Source organism: Octopus bimaculoides, chromosome 15, assembly GCF_046866305.1.
Source record: "Octopus bimaculoides isolate indiv1 chromosome 15, ASM4686630v1, whole genome shotgun sequence".
Taxonomy (NCBI): domain Eukaryota; kingdom Metazoa; phylum Mollusca; class Cephalopoda; order Octopoda; family Octopodidae; genus Octopus; species Octopus bimaculoides.
This window is the reverse complement of record NC_142942.1, coordinates 16,890,343-16,907,842: the sequence shown is the minus strand read 5'-3', so window position 1 is coordinate 16,907,842 and position 17,500 is coordinate 16,890,343. Positions and strand designations below refer to the sequence as shown.

At 35.7% G+C, this 17,500-nt stretch overlaps 1 protein-coding gene across 1 annotated transcript in view; it reads right to left on the bottom strand.

The window, feature by feature from the left end:
- The window catches only part of LOC106868744 (olfactomedin-like protein 2B), a 113,117-nt gene that overhangs the window by 76,143 nt on the left and 19,474 nt on the right, over positions 1-17,500 (bottom strand). The window contains exon 2 of the mRNA XM_089363485.1: positions 8,728-8,754. Coding sequence (XP_089219611.1) covers positions 8,728-8,754 — 27 coding nt within the window. The remainder of the gene's footprint in view (positions 1-8,727; positions 8,755-17,500) is intronic.

Here is a 17,500-nt window from a genome sequence, read left to right as displayed (position 1 = left end):
AATCTTCCCCTGTAGTGCACCATGTCTTTTTTTAAATTCCTCTCTGCTGTCGTGTTTCTGGTATTTACCCATTCTGTAGTTGTCTTGAGTATTCATTCTTCAAGCACTCAGAAAATATGGCCGACTAGTCTCACAATTCTTTCCTCTGCAAAATACTCTATGTTGCGCCGATTGACTCTTCTCAAAGCTTCAAAATTTGTGATTCAGTTGCCGTAGGTGATCTTGTGTATCCTGCGCACTTACCATTGTCATGAACTATATTATTCAATGTAATTCGTCTTACTGCAACTAGTTCAAATGGTGATGAACTGATTCTTTAAATTTAGGTATTTGTTGCACTGAAATTTCAAATTGCTCTCGTTATTGTTGTTGTTTAACACTAGATTATCTCTCTTCCAACAGAATTATCATGAAGACTCTTTCATTTCAAATATAATATATCCAGGCCTACAATGGGTTTCTTAAGAAAATAGAATGTCATGGAATGTGTTTTGCTGTGGTAATGATAGATTTCCCCCCTTGGTATGATATGAATAAAACAACATTAATATACTACTCGGCATATCATTGCCCAACCCTCTAAAGACATCCTTACAAAAGCGAAGAAAAGAAACCTGACGTGGTATAGTCATATAAAAAGATGCTGTGGCTTTGCAACAACCATTCCTCAAAGAACTTTATAGGTGGAAAGACGAAGAAATGGACAAAGGAAATATGAACAAACAACGTCAAAGAACGAGCTGCCAAAGACACCTGAAAACCCGATCGTCACAGACGTAAGAAACTGGGATGTAATACATAATAAATGTGACCCTCGGCTCAAACGGAAGTTGAGCGTTCAAGAGATGAGACATGTCTCACTTTACAGATATTTGGTTGTTAGTCAGTAACAGGTTTAGTTACCCCATAGAATTTCGTTGTTCGATCAACATCATGTATCAATATTATATGGAACTAAATCTTAGGTAAATTCAAGTGGTTCTATATTATATACGTATTGACTACTTATTGATTACTCGGTAGATAATCTTAATTCTTCAATTGTGATTTTCTCAGTTCAGCTGAGCTTCACCGTGCATAGTTTGCGTACGATACACACTTAACGGTAAAATGTCTAGTACCAAGAGGATTAATAACGAATGAGAAGACATAAAGCTAGTCTACAGCTGCTAACTTTCCCATAACCGTAGAGTGTCCATTGTAGAATTGACATTGAAACTGAAGCGCGACGTGAATAAAAATAAATATGCGCAGGAGTGGCTGTGTAGTAAGTAGCTTGGTTACCAGCCACATGGTCCTGAGTTCAGTCTGACTGAACATTGAGCAAGTGTCTTCGGGCCGACAAAAGCGTTGTAAGTGGATTTAGTGGACGGAAACTGAAAGAAGCTTGTCGTATTTGTATGTTTGTCCGCCCTACCAACATCACTTGACAACCGGTGCTGGTGTGTTTACTTCCAGATAATATAGCGGTTCAGCAAAAAAAAATTGGAAAGAATAAGTACGAGGCTTACAAAGAATAAGTCCTGTGGTCGATTTGCTCGACTAAAGACGGTGCTCCAGTATGGCAGAAAACCAGCAATTCCAGGGAAGCGTGTAAGTCGATTACATCGACCCAGTGTTCAACTGGTACTTATTTTATCGACACCGAAGGGATGAAAGTTGGATCTTGCAGTATTTGAACTAAGAGAGTAAAGACCAGCGAAATGCCGCCAAGAATTTTGCCCGACGTGCTACCGATTCTTCATCATATATTAATTCCTGCGCAAATATTCTTGTTACTTTATACCCCAGGAAGGCTCTAATCCAGCAAAGGAATTATGATGAAAAAAAATAGTTCCCATTGTTAACACCATATCAGAATGGGGCGGTTGGGAATATTACATTACGTTATATATGTATGATATATTATACATACATATATATATATATATATATATATATATATATATATACTCTCTCTTTTACTTGTTTCAGTCATTTGACTGCGGTCATGCTGGGGCACCACCTTTAGTCGAGCAAATCGACCCAGGACTTATTCTTTGTAAGCCTAGCACTTATTCTATCGGTTCCTCTTTGCCGAACCGCTAAGTTACGGGGACGTAAACACACCAGCATCGTTGTCAAGCGAGGTTGGGGGGGGGGGGCAAACACAGACACACAAATACATATATATATATATATATATATATATATACGACGGGCTTCTTTCAGTTTCCGTCTACCAAATCCACTCACAAGGCTTTGGTCGTCCCGAGGCTACAGTAGAAAACATTTGCCCAAGGTGCCACGCAGTGGGACTGAGCTTGGAATCATGTGGATGGTAAGCAAACTACTTACCACACAGCCACTCCTGTGCCTATATATATATATATATATATATATATATATATATATATATATATATATATATATATATATATATATATTTCTCACTTTCTGAGTTCTGCTTGTTGTTTGTCGTAGTAAAAAAAATATCAAAAGAAGGAACATGCAGATAATTTATATATTTTCTAAGATTAATCTGCGCAGTAACATTTATATTGGCAAAGGTATATTCATGTCTATCTGCGTTCATATATGCGTTACTGTGGTCGAGAACGTGACACAGACACGAGAAAAGGAATGAAGCAGAGATGGGAACATTCAAACCGTGGTTGAGCCTGACAGCGTGTTTTCCTAACAATCAGGAGCACTACTATTACGACCATCAACATTATCACCACTGCCACCACCACACCATCACAGTATTTACCACACTTTGTTGTTTCTTCTTTTTCTTTTCTTTTTTTTTTCGTCAGGTGTTCTTTGAAAGGTTTCTGACGGTGATGTTACACCATAAAAATGTGATTAGACGGACGTCCGAAGAAGGAAATTAAAACTGCGACCCCAGGAGCTGACCTCTATTTCACAAGGAATGTAAGAAATTAGGAAAGAAAGGCGAATCGATCTAATCACCCTGGTTATGGTGTACAATGTTCAGGCTGTTTTTTTTTTCTTTTGTTTCTGTGGCTTAGTGATTTGGTATTTTGTTTTCTAGCAGGATATATAATGGTGCTAGGAATGATTGCTAGAAAATTAGAAGTATCCTCATAAAATACAACTTAAACGCGCAGACACACACATATAAACACACATACGCACACACACATACATACACACGCTCATAAGCACACATTCACAAACCCACGTACGTTCCACTCACACACAGCGTTCATTAGAGAGTATAGACGACGGACAGTTATTTCATTCTTTATCTCTGTGTATATGTGTACACATAGACACACTCATGTATAAGTATATCAATGTATATGTATATATCACTCTCCCTTTTTCTCCCCTCTCTCTCCCTCTCTATTTCTCTATATATTCATACATGTATATATGTATATATATATATATATATATATACAACTTAAATGCGCAGACTCACATAAACATACACACACAACTTGTTTCGCGTGGCAGCTTGGCCAAGTGTCTTCAACTATAGCCTGAGGCCGATCAAAGACTTGTGTCAATGGATTTGATAACATTTTACCAGGTTCGGGCAAAGAGACTGTGAGAGTATCAGGCTTAAAGAAAAACATGAAAATTTAAAGAATGGAGTTGATTCTTTCGACTAAAAAGTCTTTAATCACCAGCCCCAGCAAGGCCGCAGTCAAATGACTGAAACGACAACAAATAAGAGCACTCAGAGAGTGCAAACCTCCGCTAAGACAACACAAACGTCCTCTCAACGATTAGCCAGAGATGGTTTTTGAAATGAGAATATCTGAATGAAATGAGAATATCTGAAATAAACTCAACAGTTTCCACAAACGGGAATACTGAAAATTAATCCGACCGCTCTCAAACATCAAGTTTAAAGAACCGATAAAAAAAATCCGGAATCCTTGTCTGGTACCGGATCGATTCCAAAATCTAATCAGTTCGTGCCAGTCACTAGGCCAAACATCCCTGAGAGTTTCATACGAATCCATCCAGTGATTCTTGAGATATCTTTTTTTTACGGACAAACAAGCAAACAAACACGACTGAAAACAATACCTGCGCTTTAGCGACGGCGGAGTTAATATTATTATTATATATATATATATATATATAAAGTGAAGCGAGCTGACTCCCCTGATCTATGACATTCAGGTGTTCTTTAACACTTAGTGTTGTGAAGGGCGCTTTCCCAGATGATATCTCACAGCAAACAAGGTGTATAAACAGAACAAATACACTCTCTACGTGCGATCGATAATGTTTGCATTAATAGAGCTCCCTCTAATTCGTAATTTAATATGTGTGTGTTTGCATTGCTAGAGCAGCTTTTAATTCATAATTTTATATATATATATATATATATATATATTAAATTACGAATTTAAATCAGGTCTAGTAATACACACACGGTATATAATCCATTAATGCTCTAATTACAAAAATGGACCTTGGCAGATTTTGATCTCAGAACATAGCTGCAGACGAAACACCATTAAGCATTTCGCCCGGCGTGCTAACGATTCTGCCAGCTCGCCGCCATACATGTAATGTAAGGTTCGGATTATTTCATATGTGTATGTATTCGCAGAAGAGTGAAACACACACACACATACGTATATAAAAATTAATGTTTGTGTTTATGTTCGATTTAATAAAAAGGGACCTAAATTTAGATAAGCAGCCCGACGCTTGACCCCATAACAATTTTTGGAGATTAAGTTTTTAAAAGTAAATTCTGTTGGAAGTGACCTGAGGTTACTTCACTTGAATGTCTCGCATCTTACCATAAGCAATGCATACAGTGTGGCATACTAAGAGAAGAAGAGTCATCTCCCTTGCGTCTTCGACTTATTTTCTTTTTTTTTTTTATGGAGATCTAAATTATAGCTATCGTATTGAGTCATTCAAGTCGATCTGGAGTAAATTAGTTCAAGCAAGCAACCAGATTTACTCATTGGGTATGCATTTGCATGAACGTATGTGTGAGTGCCTATGGGTATATGTGTACCTCTGTTTATGTGTGAGTTTGTGTGTCTGCGCGTGTATGTGTGTGATTGTATTTGGGTAAAGGGAGATTATTACTAGGCGACTGGATTCAGGCATCACATGCACTTATGGGGGAGAATCATCTTGCCGGGCTGATGCCGCGTAGCAGTAAACAGATATACGGAGACAACGGCTAAAAAGAGACATTTTTAAGTAAGGGAAGTGATAATAAATGATCGTAATCCATTTAATTTAAGCAATATAGGAATATAACCAATAATGAATAATAAAATAAAGAAAAGAATTGATGCTTGAAATATTGAAAACATTTTTAGTTCCAACTAAATAGAAATGCCGTTAAAATTGTCTTTCGTTAGTGTGTTGAGTTATCTCCCTTACATGGTGTCACATTTTTACTCGCTAACGTAAGAGTCACTAATATGAACACACATACACCGCCACATCAACGCACGCGCGTTTCTGTGTGTATGCATACATACATACATACATACATACATGCATGCATGAAAGTATTGTATGTACGGAATTAGTTACGTGTTCGATATTACGTAATTCATTAGTATCTAATTGGAATAGCTAACAATGTATCATACCTAATATATACAGAGATTGATGGGCCAGTTGCTGCATTATTTGCCATAAGATAACAACTTATAAGGATTTGATGTATTCAAAATTTTAACAAACACGCTGTGTGCTTTAGACCAATTTTAACATCGAGTGACACAGGATATTCCATATGTCTCTCTTTCGTCTTTTCATGATCACACTGTGTCTCTCTGTAAAACCGGTCAACGTCCATAAACGGATGCGTCGCTCATATATATGTTCTCACGTTAACAAGGATTGCTAGAGGTGTGTGATTTCATTATTTCTATCTACAGTTCAGTGTTCTTTTCTTTCCGTTTTCAAATTGGTTACAAAGAAATAGACTGTGCTCTCATATATATAATCGATATATATATTATCGATATATATCAGGCTAAGATCCAGTGATTTAAGTGCAGAAGTTTTGAAAGCTTAAAGCAGTCCTTGGCAGGTATAGAAAACTGGACCGTTCAGGAACAATAACAATTCATTGGCGTCGAATCTTACTCACTTCTTCCAATATTGAAGTTATGAAGAAATTTATGTATAGGTCAAGGTTAGTTACTAGAGTTGCTAGGAATGCGAGTAAAAATTCTCTGACCATCTAGCTAGGAAACGTATAAAAAAACCCAAAGAAATTGAAATTCCAGAGGACAGCGGTTGAGTGATAAGAGGACTAGTGTAGTCGTTTAGAATGGTGCCTGGAGATGGATAAAATAATATTGATGACGAAGAAGAGAAGACAAGTGAGTCGAGATGGCATGGTTGGGGTCATTTATAGCTCAGCTATTGGTATAGAGTAGTGACCAACTTAATAGTTGTAGACAATGCATTGAGATGTCACATTACAATTGTAGAAGATATGTGGGATTATGCATAATCGTTTTTCTATAGGCTATGTCTAGCGTACCTCCTCGCTCCATTAAATATGTATTTATTTATAAAACTAATAACTTATGACATCCGTGGAAAGCTAAGAATATGACAGACTAGGAAATGTATTTAGAAAAGAAAAATAAAGGAGAAGCACAGGGATAAAGAAGAGTTTGCCTTGTTAGATCTTTCTACTGTTTTCTTGAGATGGAGGATCTACAAAATTAGTAGCCTTTTATAATATATACTGTAAATATTTAACAGGAGAATTGAATTGTCAAAAAGAATGTTGCTATATATATACTGAGTTATGTCCCTTGAAGTAGTCTCCCCTTATAATTCCCTTCCACAACTTTCTAATATTTATACAAGATTTTTACATGTTCGAACACACACACACACACGCACACACACACACATATATTCAACGGTTAACGTCCTACAGGCATCAATTAATCATATACCAGTAATAAACTGGATTAAAGATATGTAGTCCTGTGCTAAAATTACTATCATTATTCTATTACTTTAGACGGAAAATCATATTAGACACCGTGTAAGGTTAACAAATAACTGGTCGGCTTTCATTTGGTTATATTCCATTGAAGTTTAGATTATCGCATGCAGTTTGTGTAAAATCACCATCATACACTTCTTGGGACCATTCAAAACCCCTTCTGGCGTTATTTATACTAATGCAAAATTAAACTGACCGAGAATGGGGACATTTCTGAAATCGTCTTTAAAACGTCACCCAGTTTCGAGATTTGATATATTTGCAAGGATCCATTTACAACAAATTAGAATTTCAAATGTCTAGACTTTTCCATATTGTTATAGTTTACCAGATTCACCAAAGCGATTAAATAAATTATAATAATACAATAAAATGTTTTGGATACAACGATATTTTTCCAGTTAACGACGCAGTGTTATGGCTTCAGTACACCCATCATTCTATTAATTAATTAACTATTTATTTGATTATTTATTGTATTGATGGGCAATTGTGAGCACAAGACATATCGCAAACATTAGATTATTAAATATTTACATATAATATTTAATAATAATTAAACTTTGTTTAGTTTCATATTTTGACTTCCCGAAAATACACTGCATCGCCGTTTACAGTTACTATTCACAAAGTTTGAATCACATAATGCACTTATACAAAGGATGTGGCGACAACAAGGCTCTAAGATTAAGCCCAGTGCTGCTGCTGCCAATGTATAGATACATCAACACGATTCCTAGGAGAAAATGCCTAGAGTAGAAGAGTTGCCTTTGTTTCTGATTGCCCGGCCTTTATATCTCAACAATGTAGAGTTGCACAATAGTGATAAGTCACTAGATGTAGACTCGGTATGTTATCAATGTCAAACAATATGGACTGGAAAAGTTCAGGAACTGTTACCGTTGGTGGCAGGAGAGAGAGACAGGCAGACAAAGACAAAGAGAGAACGGGTGGAAAGACAGTGGCGGGGAAGGAAAGGAGAGAAAGACGAAAGAATGAACACAGTCAACTGACAAATGAGTGGCCCCTTGTAAAGAACACATATATATTACGGTCCTTAATAGGGAGACTCTTAGCGTATCATTGGATTGAGAACAAAATAAAGGAAATATTGATTGAGGATGTTACAAGGAAAAATCACGAGTGGCCCGAGAAGATAGACAATTTTGAAGACTGGTTCGACAATCTGTTGACAGTGAGGGGAGCACAGCTCAGTAGATGTGGGTCTTGGAACGATGCAGCGAAATCTGCAAGATTGTCACGAGTATTTCAGGAGCTGAATTGAAAGGAGATGGGAAAAGCAAATCCAATAAGATTCGGGGAGCGTTTAAATTCGGTTCTAGCGATAATTACATGGGGGGGGGGGGCAACTCAACTCTTGAAGAATTGTAGCCCTTTGTTGATTACTTATTTCAATTCTACAATTGAAATTTGTGTTAATGCGGTGCATTACATATTTACTTCACTGTGCGATCATATATGTGTATGCGTGCGGTTGTGTAAGTGTATGTGTACGTGTGTGTGTTTCTGTGCGTGAGAGCGTAATTGCTTTACATGCTGTCTGTGCTTCTGTCGTAATGTAACGCTGATTTTCAAACATGATGGAAGGAAGAAAATACACTGTGGAGACGTGAACAAGATTATAGATATGAAACAACCAATCACAAGGATATATATATATACTTTGCTCAAAGCAGGAATGATAATTGATATATCAACTAAGAACACAATAGAAGGAAAAGTTATCTTACCAGGTTCTCCGCGGGGACCTTGGCTGCCTGTTTAAAGAGAAAGAAAGATGGAATTAGCGATAACATTAAAGAGGATTATGCGTTGGTAGTGAGGAGTAGAACGAAGAATGAATAATGAAGTATTTTAGATGGAAGATAACATACTTTAAATTGGTTTGGGATAACACAAGACGGTTTCAAACATAATACGTAAGGAGCAGAGAGACAGTTGCAAGATAACCCATTCAATAATAATAATAATAAAAAATGTATATATGTGTGTGTGTGTGTGTGTGTGTGTGTGTGTGTGTGTGTGTGTGTGTGTGTGTGTGTATAGATACATACATACATACTTACATATGTGTGTCTGAGTGTGTATATACACATGCACATACATATATACATGTTTATACATATACGTATGTATATATGCATGTATGTATGTATTTACGTATGTATCTATGATTTTAAGTATGTATGCGCTTGCGTATGATTACATACATACATATATGTAATATATATATATATATATATATTACAATTAAAAGGGTAAAGGATTATTAATTTATTAATTTATTAATAAATTAATAATTAATGTGGTGAAGCAACTGTTGCTGATCCCTTAATTATGTTTATATATATATATATATATATATATATATATATATATATATATATGCATGTGTGTGTGCATAAAATATGTATGTCTTAGTGCACACATACGAGTAGATATGATATCTGTGTGCGCATGCGCGTGTGTCTGTCGGTATCTATATCCTAACAGGTATGACACCTCGTACATACGTACACACATGCATTCACAAAAAGATCTCAAATTACGTATTCTAAGTACGCACTCATTTATATATACGATAGAAGCGCAGAGGGATACACTAAATATTAGGTGAAATTAATTACGCATCGTTTAATAGTATTTTTCAAAGTGAGAACTCAAGGTTTTGTGATCATTTTTTATAGGCTGCAGAACCAGAATAAGGATGGGAGAAATTTAATGTCAACATGTAGAATGGCGCTAGATTTAGTTGTTAATCGGAATATTGGGGTTATGCTAGTAGAGAGAAAGAATGTTCTTGCAAACGACCTATATAACGGTATCCATATACGAAATTGAACTCACAAATAACTCTACCCCAAAGTTTGCAGGGGACAATACTAAGACAGGGAGTGAAATTGAAACCTTATTCATGTACCTTAGGAAGTAAATGTTTAATCACAAAGCTATGTTTGGGCTTCTTAAATATATTTTTAAAAATCCATTATAAAAAGAGCAATTCTTTTCGATAATAGAAGCATGCTATTTGTACTTGTCTGTGTATGTACGTGTGTAAATATGTTTGCTTATGCCAGTATGTGAGTGTATATGTTATATAGACAAAAGTGTCCTTATAAAGCAGACTGTTCGTAGCTGTTTTAAGCTATAATACCTCTACAGTTACGTCCCTTACACTAAATAAACAGTAGTTTCCCTTGAAAAGTCTAGCGTGGCGAGTACGCAGCAGTTATGGATGTCTATTTCCAAAGACAATGAGTCCCTAATACTTCTATTTCAAGCGTGATTTCTTCATAGTATCACTGGTGTATTTGGTTAGGCCGTCGTATGGATATCGATAGATAGATAGACAGGAAGATAGATAGATAGATAGACAGACAGACAGGAAGATAGATAGATAGACAGATAGACAGACAGACATGAAGATAGATAGACAGATAGATAGATAGGTCGATAGACAGACAGAAGACAGACATACAGACAGAAAACTGAATAACATACATACATACATACATACATACATATACCAATCTTGAGAAATTGGGCTTCTCAAGACCAGAAATCAGAAAGCTAATTCGAAGACTACAGATCCAATCCATCACTGGAACTGTAAAAATCTGTAAAACTTTCCAGAAGTTTATCATTTAAAAACGTGAGCATACAAATCTGCACATACATATATACATACATACATGCATGCATATATACATACATGCAAACATACATACATACATAAATACCCTGTTGATGATGTTGAAATTCCAATGAAGGAACCTTGGATCTAGGTTAGAAACCGGTTCTTTCTCTATTGGCAAGAATTCTTGAAATAAAACTGAACAATGACATACATACATTCAACTAATTTAGTCGCAGGCACGACTGTACGGTAGGAAGCTTACTCCCCAACAACATAGTTCTGGTTTCAGTCCCACTGCCTGGCACCTTGGGTATATATCTTCCAGAGATTCGGGCCGACCAAAGCCTTGTGACTGGATTTGGTGGACGGAAAATGAGAGAAACCCGTAGTGTGTGTGTGTGTGTGTGTGTATGCGTGAATGCATCTATGTGTGTGCGTGTGCTTTTGTGACTATGCTTGTCCCCTCGTTCCACGCTAGTGGATGAAGAGTTTTGGGGATGGATTTGTTCTTTATTAACACACTGAAATTAACTCCCAAAAAACCAGAGTCACATCACACTCGCAAACAGAGACATGAACGGGCACAGGCGTAAGCATACACACACACACACACACACACACACACACACACACACACTCAAACACACGCGGTCGTGCAGACACATGCTCGTACACAATTTGATGACATTCGAGATATGACAGTCCCTGCCTTTTCCTTACTCCCTCACTTTAAAGATCATACCTTTCTCTCTCTTCTCTTCTCTTCTCTTCTCTTCCTCCCTCCGTCTCTCTCTCTCCCTTCCTCTTTCCCCTCTCCCTCTATATATTCATATATAAATACACATGTATATAAATAAGTATATAAATCTCTATGTAGACATACATATACATATATCCACATATATACATATATATATAAATATATACGCATATATATATACACATATATAGCATATATATATATTCAAGTTATATACACATATATAGCATATATATATATTCAAGTTATATACATATATAGATATATATATGTATATATACGTATATTTGCATATATATACATATATATAATATATATATATACACATATATATGTATGTACATACATATACATATGTACATATATATATACATATATATGTATGTACATACATATACATATGTACATATATATATATATGTATATGTGTGTGTGTGTGTACATACGTATACACACACATATGTATATAACTACTTTGTGTATGCGTAAATACGTTTACTAGGTATGAGTGCAACGATACATATGTATAACATATATAATATATATATATATATATACATAAGATATATATGTGTGTGTGTGTGTGTGTGTGTGTGTATACATACGAACAGACATACGTATATACATCCACACATACAAACATACGTAGCTATGTATGTATGTATACATGTGTATGTGTGTTTGTGCATACACACCCTTACGTTTTATTATTTACGTGTTCACCAACGCGTGCGTGCATCTGCCATCTTGTGTGCCTCATTTCTCTTCCATACATGTACGTATATATGTGATGTTAGTAGTCAAGATTTCAATCAATTTTTGTGTGTGTGTGTGTGTGTGTTTCCATTTTCGACTTCCATTCTTTTGTAGTTTGCTGTGTTAGTTAAATAAAACGATGCATCAATCTTATTTAAACATTTTTCTGACAGATCTTAGAAGATAAAACAAAAACAGAAAAAAATTGTAGCATATACAAAAGTGTATATACGTAGATACAAACAAGTGTGTGTGTGTGTGTGTGTGTGTGTGTGTGTGTGTGTGTGTGTTAAGGTTCATGAATACGTACGTGTGCTTATATAGATTTGCTATCGTATACATCCACACGTAGTCTTACGTCCAAATCCCACGATATATCCAGGCATATATGCACACACACACACACATCTCTCTCTCTCTATCTCTCTCTCTCATATATATATATATATATATATATATATATATATATACACACACACACTCACATATATATATATATATATATTACACACACACACACACATATATATATATATATATTACACACACACACACACATATATATATATATATATTACACACACACACACACACACACATATATATATATATATATATATACACACAGATAAATATTCATGCATGTTTGTGTATGTGTGCATATATATGTGTGTGTGTGTGTGTGTGTGTGTGTGTGTGTATACATATATATACACACACAAAGTAATAGAGACAGAAACAGAGAGAAAGAGAGAGGGGAAAGAGAGAGGGGAAAGAGAGAGGGGAAAGAGAGAGGGGAAAGAGAGAGGGGAAAGAGAGAGGGGACAGAGTGAGGGGAAAGAGAGATGGAGGGACGCACATTCGTTTGTTAATTAGGTTGCATAGCAGAAGTCAGAATTTTCTTTTGTGTTTAGGTGTGGGTGTATGTTCTGTGTTTTAAAGAAATTAATTCTTCAATCAAATCCTGACATTGTATAGAACCAATATTCTTGTACAGAATTCCGACGAGAAATGAAGATTGACGTGAAACTTTGGAAATTTGAAGCTTCCTTCATGGATATTTGTTTGGCAACCTAACCGGAAGTCGAAGATCAATTTAAACCGATCTTGCCTCATGTTAAGTCGTTTCGATAAAGGCCTAATTATTTTTTCTTTTGCAAGCGTGTGTTGTAAATTGGCTTCAATTGAGCCCAGTTTTTGATAGATACTTAATTTCAATAACCGCGGACAGATTGCAGAATGTTAAATTAATGTTTCTACGAATGAAGATCATAGTTCAAATGACCGTAAATAAATATTGCAGCACGGTTCATTTTTACCAATCCTTTTGATCCACTGCTCCCTAATAAAAGTTATTTCTAGCAAAGGCACAAGCTTGGTGAGACTGTTAAAAGATTAAATCGGTCCCATCATGTAGCTGCTACTTTTTCTTTTGTCCCTGGGGGGATAAAAACACTATTCTTGACAGCGGCAAGATTTGAACTCTGATCGACACCTAACTAAAATTTGAAAGGTATTAGTTCGCTTATCGAGCGATTCTTTCTACTACAAGCACAAAGACTGAAATTTGGTGAAAGTGATACTTATTTTATCGACCCCTAAAAGATGAAAGACAAAATAGACCACAGTGAAGTTTGAACACAGAATTTAAAATCGGCTGAAATGCCGCTTTTTTTACACCCTAGACTGTAATAACCCAACACCGTTTAATCCGTAAAGTTCTGATACAAAAAGTTGCTGTGGTTAGCAAGAAACAGTAGATTTTCCGAACGAGACAGCTTTTGATCATTGTTTATGAGCCTTCAGCTCAAATCTCGCGAGAGTGATTCCTTTAATTATTTCCTTAATTAATTACGCAACAAAGACAACTGTAACGCGCCCAATAACAAAGATCTAACATTTGTTCACTGCAGACAACATCGGATCCTCATGAGAATAAAGTGAGCAAGCGTTCACACGCTTAACCTGTGCTTAATACGTGTCAGCATAAAGGTTTGGATGTGTGGTGTAGTCCTCAAATTGGCCGATTCTTGATACATCATGAACAATAGAATAGTGAGATGGATAATTCCTGGCTGCAATAAACCTGATCAATTACTTATGTTCCAGGACTACTTTGTACCACTACTTTGGATCCGCGCCCCCGCCGCCATAATCGAAAGCACAATGCGGCGAATGATATTTGAATATATATCTATGCTTGTTCATGTTTGCGTATGCCATACAATAAAATAAGTATCACAGGCGTGGTTTTTAGTTATCGATTTAATCAACTTTGTTCTTCTTGTGAAATGTCTATTTTTTAATGTCAAAGTTAGATGGTGGTGGCGTACTCCACCTTACACTTCCCTCCCCCCACCAAAAAATAAACTCATATCTATATATGAATGGATATGTCTATATCAATGTATATATATAAAGAGAGAGAGGGGAGGGAGGGAGAGAGAGATAGAAAAAGAGAGCCCTTTGTACTAAAACACTTATAAATGCGTAGATATGTAGACATAGTTTACCTACAAACCTGTATTCACACACATACACGCATACACACACATATACATGTATTTGTGTGTGTGTGTGTGTGCGTGTGAGTACGTGGGAGTCTGCCATATTTGTATGTCCTTATTTATTCATTTACATATATATTAGCGATAGATAGATAGATAGATAGATACATACATACATACATACATGATACGTAGATAGGTTTGTGTGTGTGTGTGTGTATATATATATATATATATATATATATACACACATACACACACAGAAAGAAAGAGAGAGAGAGAGTGAGTAAACTATGCGTTTTCTGCCCTTAACAGTAAAAGAGCCGTGACAATGGATAGGATACAGAGTCCATCGCTTTATATAATCGGACATCTAGCTTGCTGACCCTTGCAAAGCACTGATGCACCAATGCAGAAACGCAGTGAAGCGTTGATACAGTGCTGCAGCGATGCAGTGAAGCATAACGAACCTGCTTTGAAATATGCCTCACCTTCCCCAACAACTATATAATCTCCACAGTTGCCGTCACCAAAATCCAGATCAAATTGTCCTGTCAACCGACATATTGTCATTCCTAGAATAGTAATCCTTCTTTGATGTCTTGGATCTCTGCTGGATCAACTAACAGCCATTAGTTACATTGTCCTTTAATATTACAGTCGTCAGGGCAACCAGTTCTAATGGATGCTATCAGCTTTACATAAATACAGAATCAAAGTCTTAATGAATAGTAAAAGCTCTCAACCCAAACAAATTACGTTTTGCAAGCAAATCTTACGTACAACTTCACAAATTGAATGTTTGCGCTGTAAATGTCTCTGACTTCCTCCTCCACTCAAAAAACCCCGCTCTCCCTTTCACTCTCTCTTCCCACTCTCACTCAATATCGAAAAAGTTCCGTCTTTATCGCTGTCTCTCTGTCCGCCTGTCTCACTCACTTACTCTCTCTCTCTCCCCATATATATATATATATATATATATATATATATATATATATATATATATATATATATCACTCTCTCATTCTCTGCCTGCCTCATACATTCGTATCTGTCAAATTGACTGCAAACATTGCGATATATATTTGCTAATAATCCTTAATAAATTAACTTGGAAAAGAAATAGTTGAAAACATACACACATTCATACACGCACGCAGGCACATACACAAACATATATACAGATACACACACACCTAAAACATAGTCACACATACCCATTTATACATATACAAAAAACGTAACATACACACACGCAAACACCTGTAGGTTGTGTGTGTGTGTTTGTGTGACTGAATAGTATAAAAGAAATCAACTGCCCATGATTTTTAATATAAGTCTGTCCTATAAACACAAACACAGCCACAGATATACGTATTAAAAAGTAAACCATGCATATAAGCATATATACATACACACACACAAACGCACACACATGCACACACACGCATACAATACAGTCATATGTGCATGTATATTACATAAACATTTATATGTATATATAAATGTGCGATTATATATATTGAAGTTTATATACACACACACACACACATATGCATATATATGTATAGAGAGATGTATGTAACTCTTTCTCTCTCTCTCTCTGTATATATATATATATATATAGATAGATAGATAGATATCGATGTGTGTGTGTGTGTGTGTGTGTGTGTGTGTGTGTGTGTGTGTGTGCGTGCGTATGTATTGCAGACTTCAAACACACACATACATTTGCACTCATTCGCGCAAACTTTCATGCTTACTATTATATAAATATATATATACATGCACTCATACACCCGCACATGCATGCATCTGACAGGTATATATATATATATATATATATATATATATATATATACATACACAGAAATATATCCCCAAAAGATCAACAACCACTAAACAAAACCAATCAAACTAAATGAACACTTCATACATATATAAGGACCTGTATATGGGAATACACACACACACACACACAGACATGTATATATATATATTTCATCTCTCTACATTAGTAATAGAAAATTTGGCATGGCTTCTTTGAAAAAAGTGTCGAGTATGAAACTGGCGATAAACATTGGAAATTGTCCAAGAAGTCTTTCTCGAAAAATACTTGTTTCACTGCAATGTTTATTTAAAATGGAATAAACATTTTCCAAGTTCTTGCAGAACTCCAATACTTCTATCATATCACATGTTGTTTATTGATATACAAAGTATAGAGTTATTGTAGACAGGCGGCAAAATGAGAAACAGAGAACAAATTTATTTTATTTGTCACCGAAATAACATAAAGCTACTTGGAATGTATTTGAAAAACAAGACTTTATATATGTATATATATATATACATATACATCCTTTCTACTTGTTTCTCCTACATACACATTTATACATATATATGTGTGTATGTGTCTGAATTTAGGTGCCTGTATATGTGTGTGTATCTCTATCTACCTGTCTATATATGTTTATACATGCTGATGCGTGTGTTTTCAGTACAAAAAATATATAAAGACAGTCAAAAGTTGATAAAATAGACTCGCAATACATAAAGCCAGTGGATGTGTTTCATTTTCACAATGTAATAATTCGAAGTTCCGTAATTTCCTTGATATGTCGATAAATAGCTGCTATGTATACGTGGTCTGAACAATAACATGACAGAGAAAGTTGAGCTGAGAATCTGCATCAAATATTGCCAAAAGATTGGCGATACCTGCTCAGAGGCCGAGGCAAAGTTTTCAGAAAGTTCTCATCGTATTTGACACAAACAAGTAGATCTTGTGCAACTGAAACCCGAGTGTCTTTTTGGTCAGCTGAAAGCAGTTTGGGCACAAA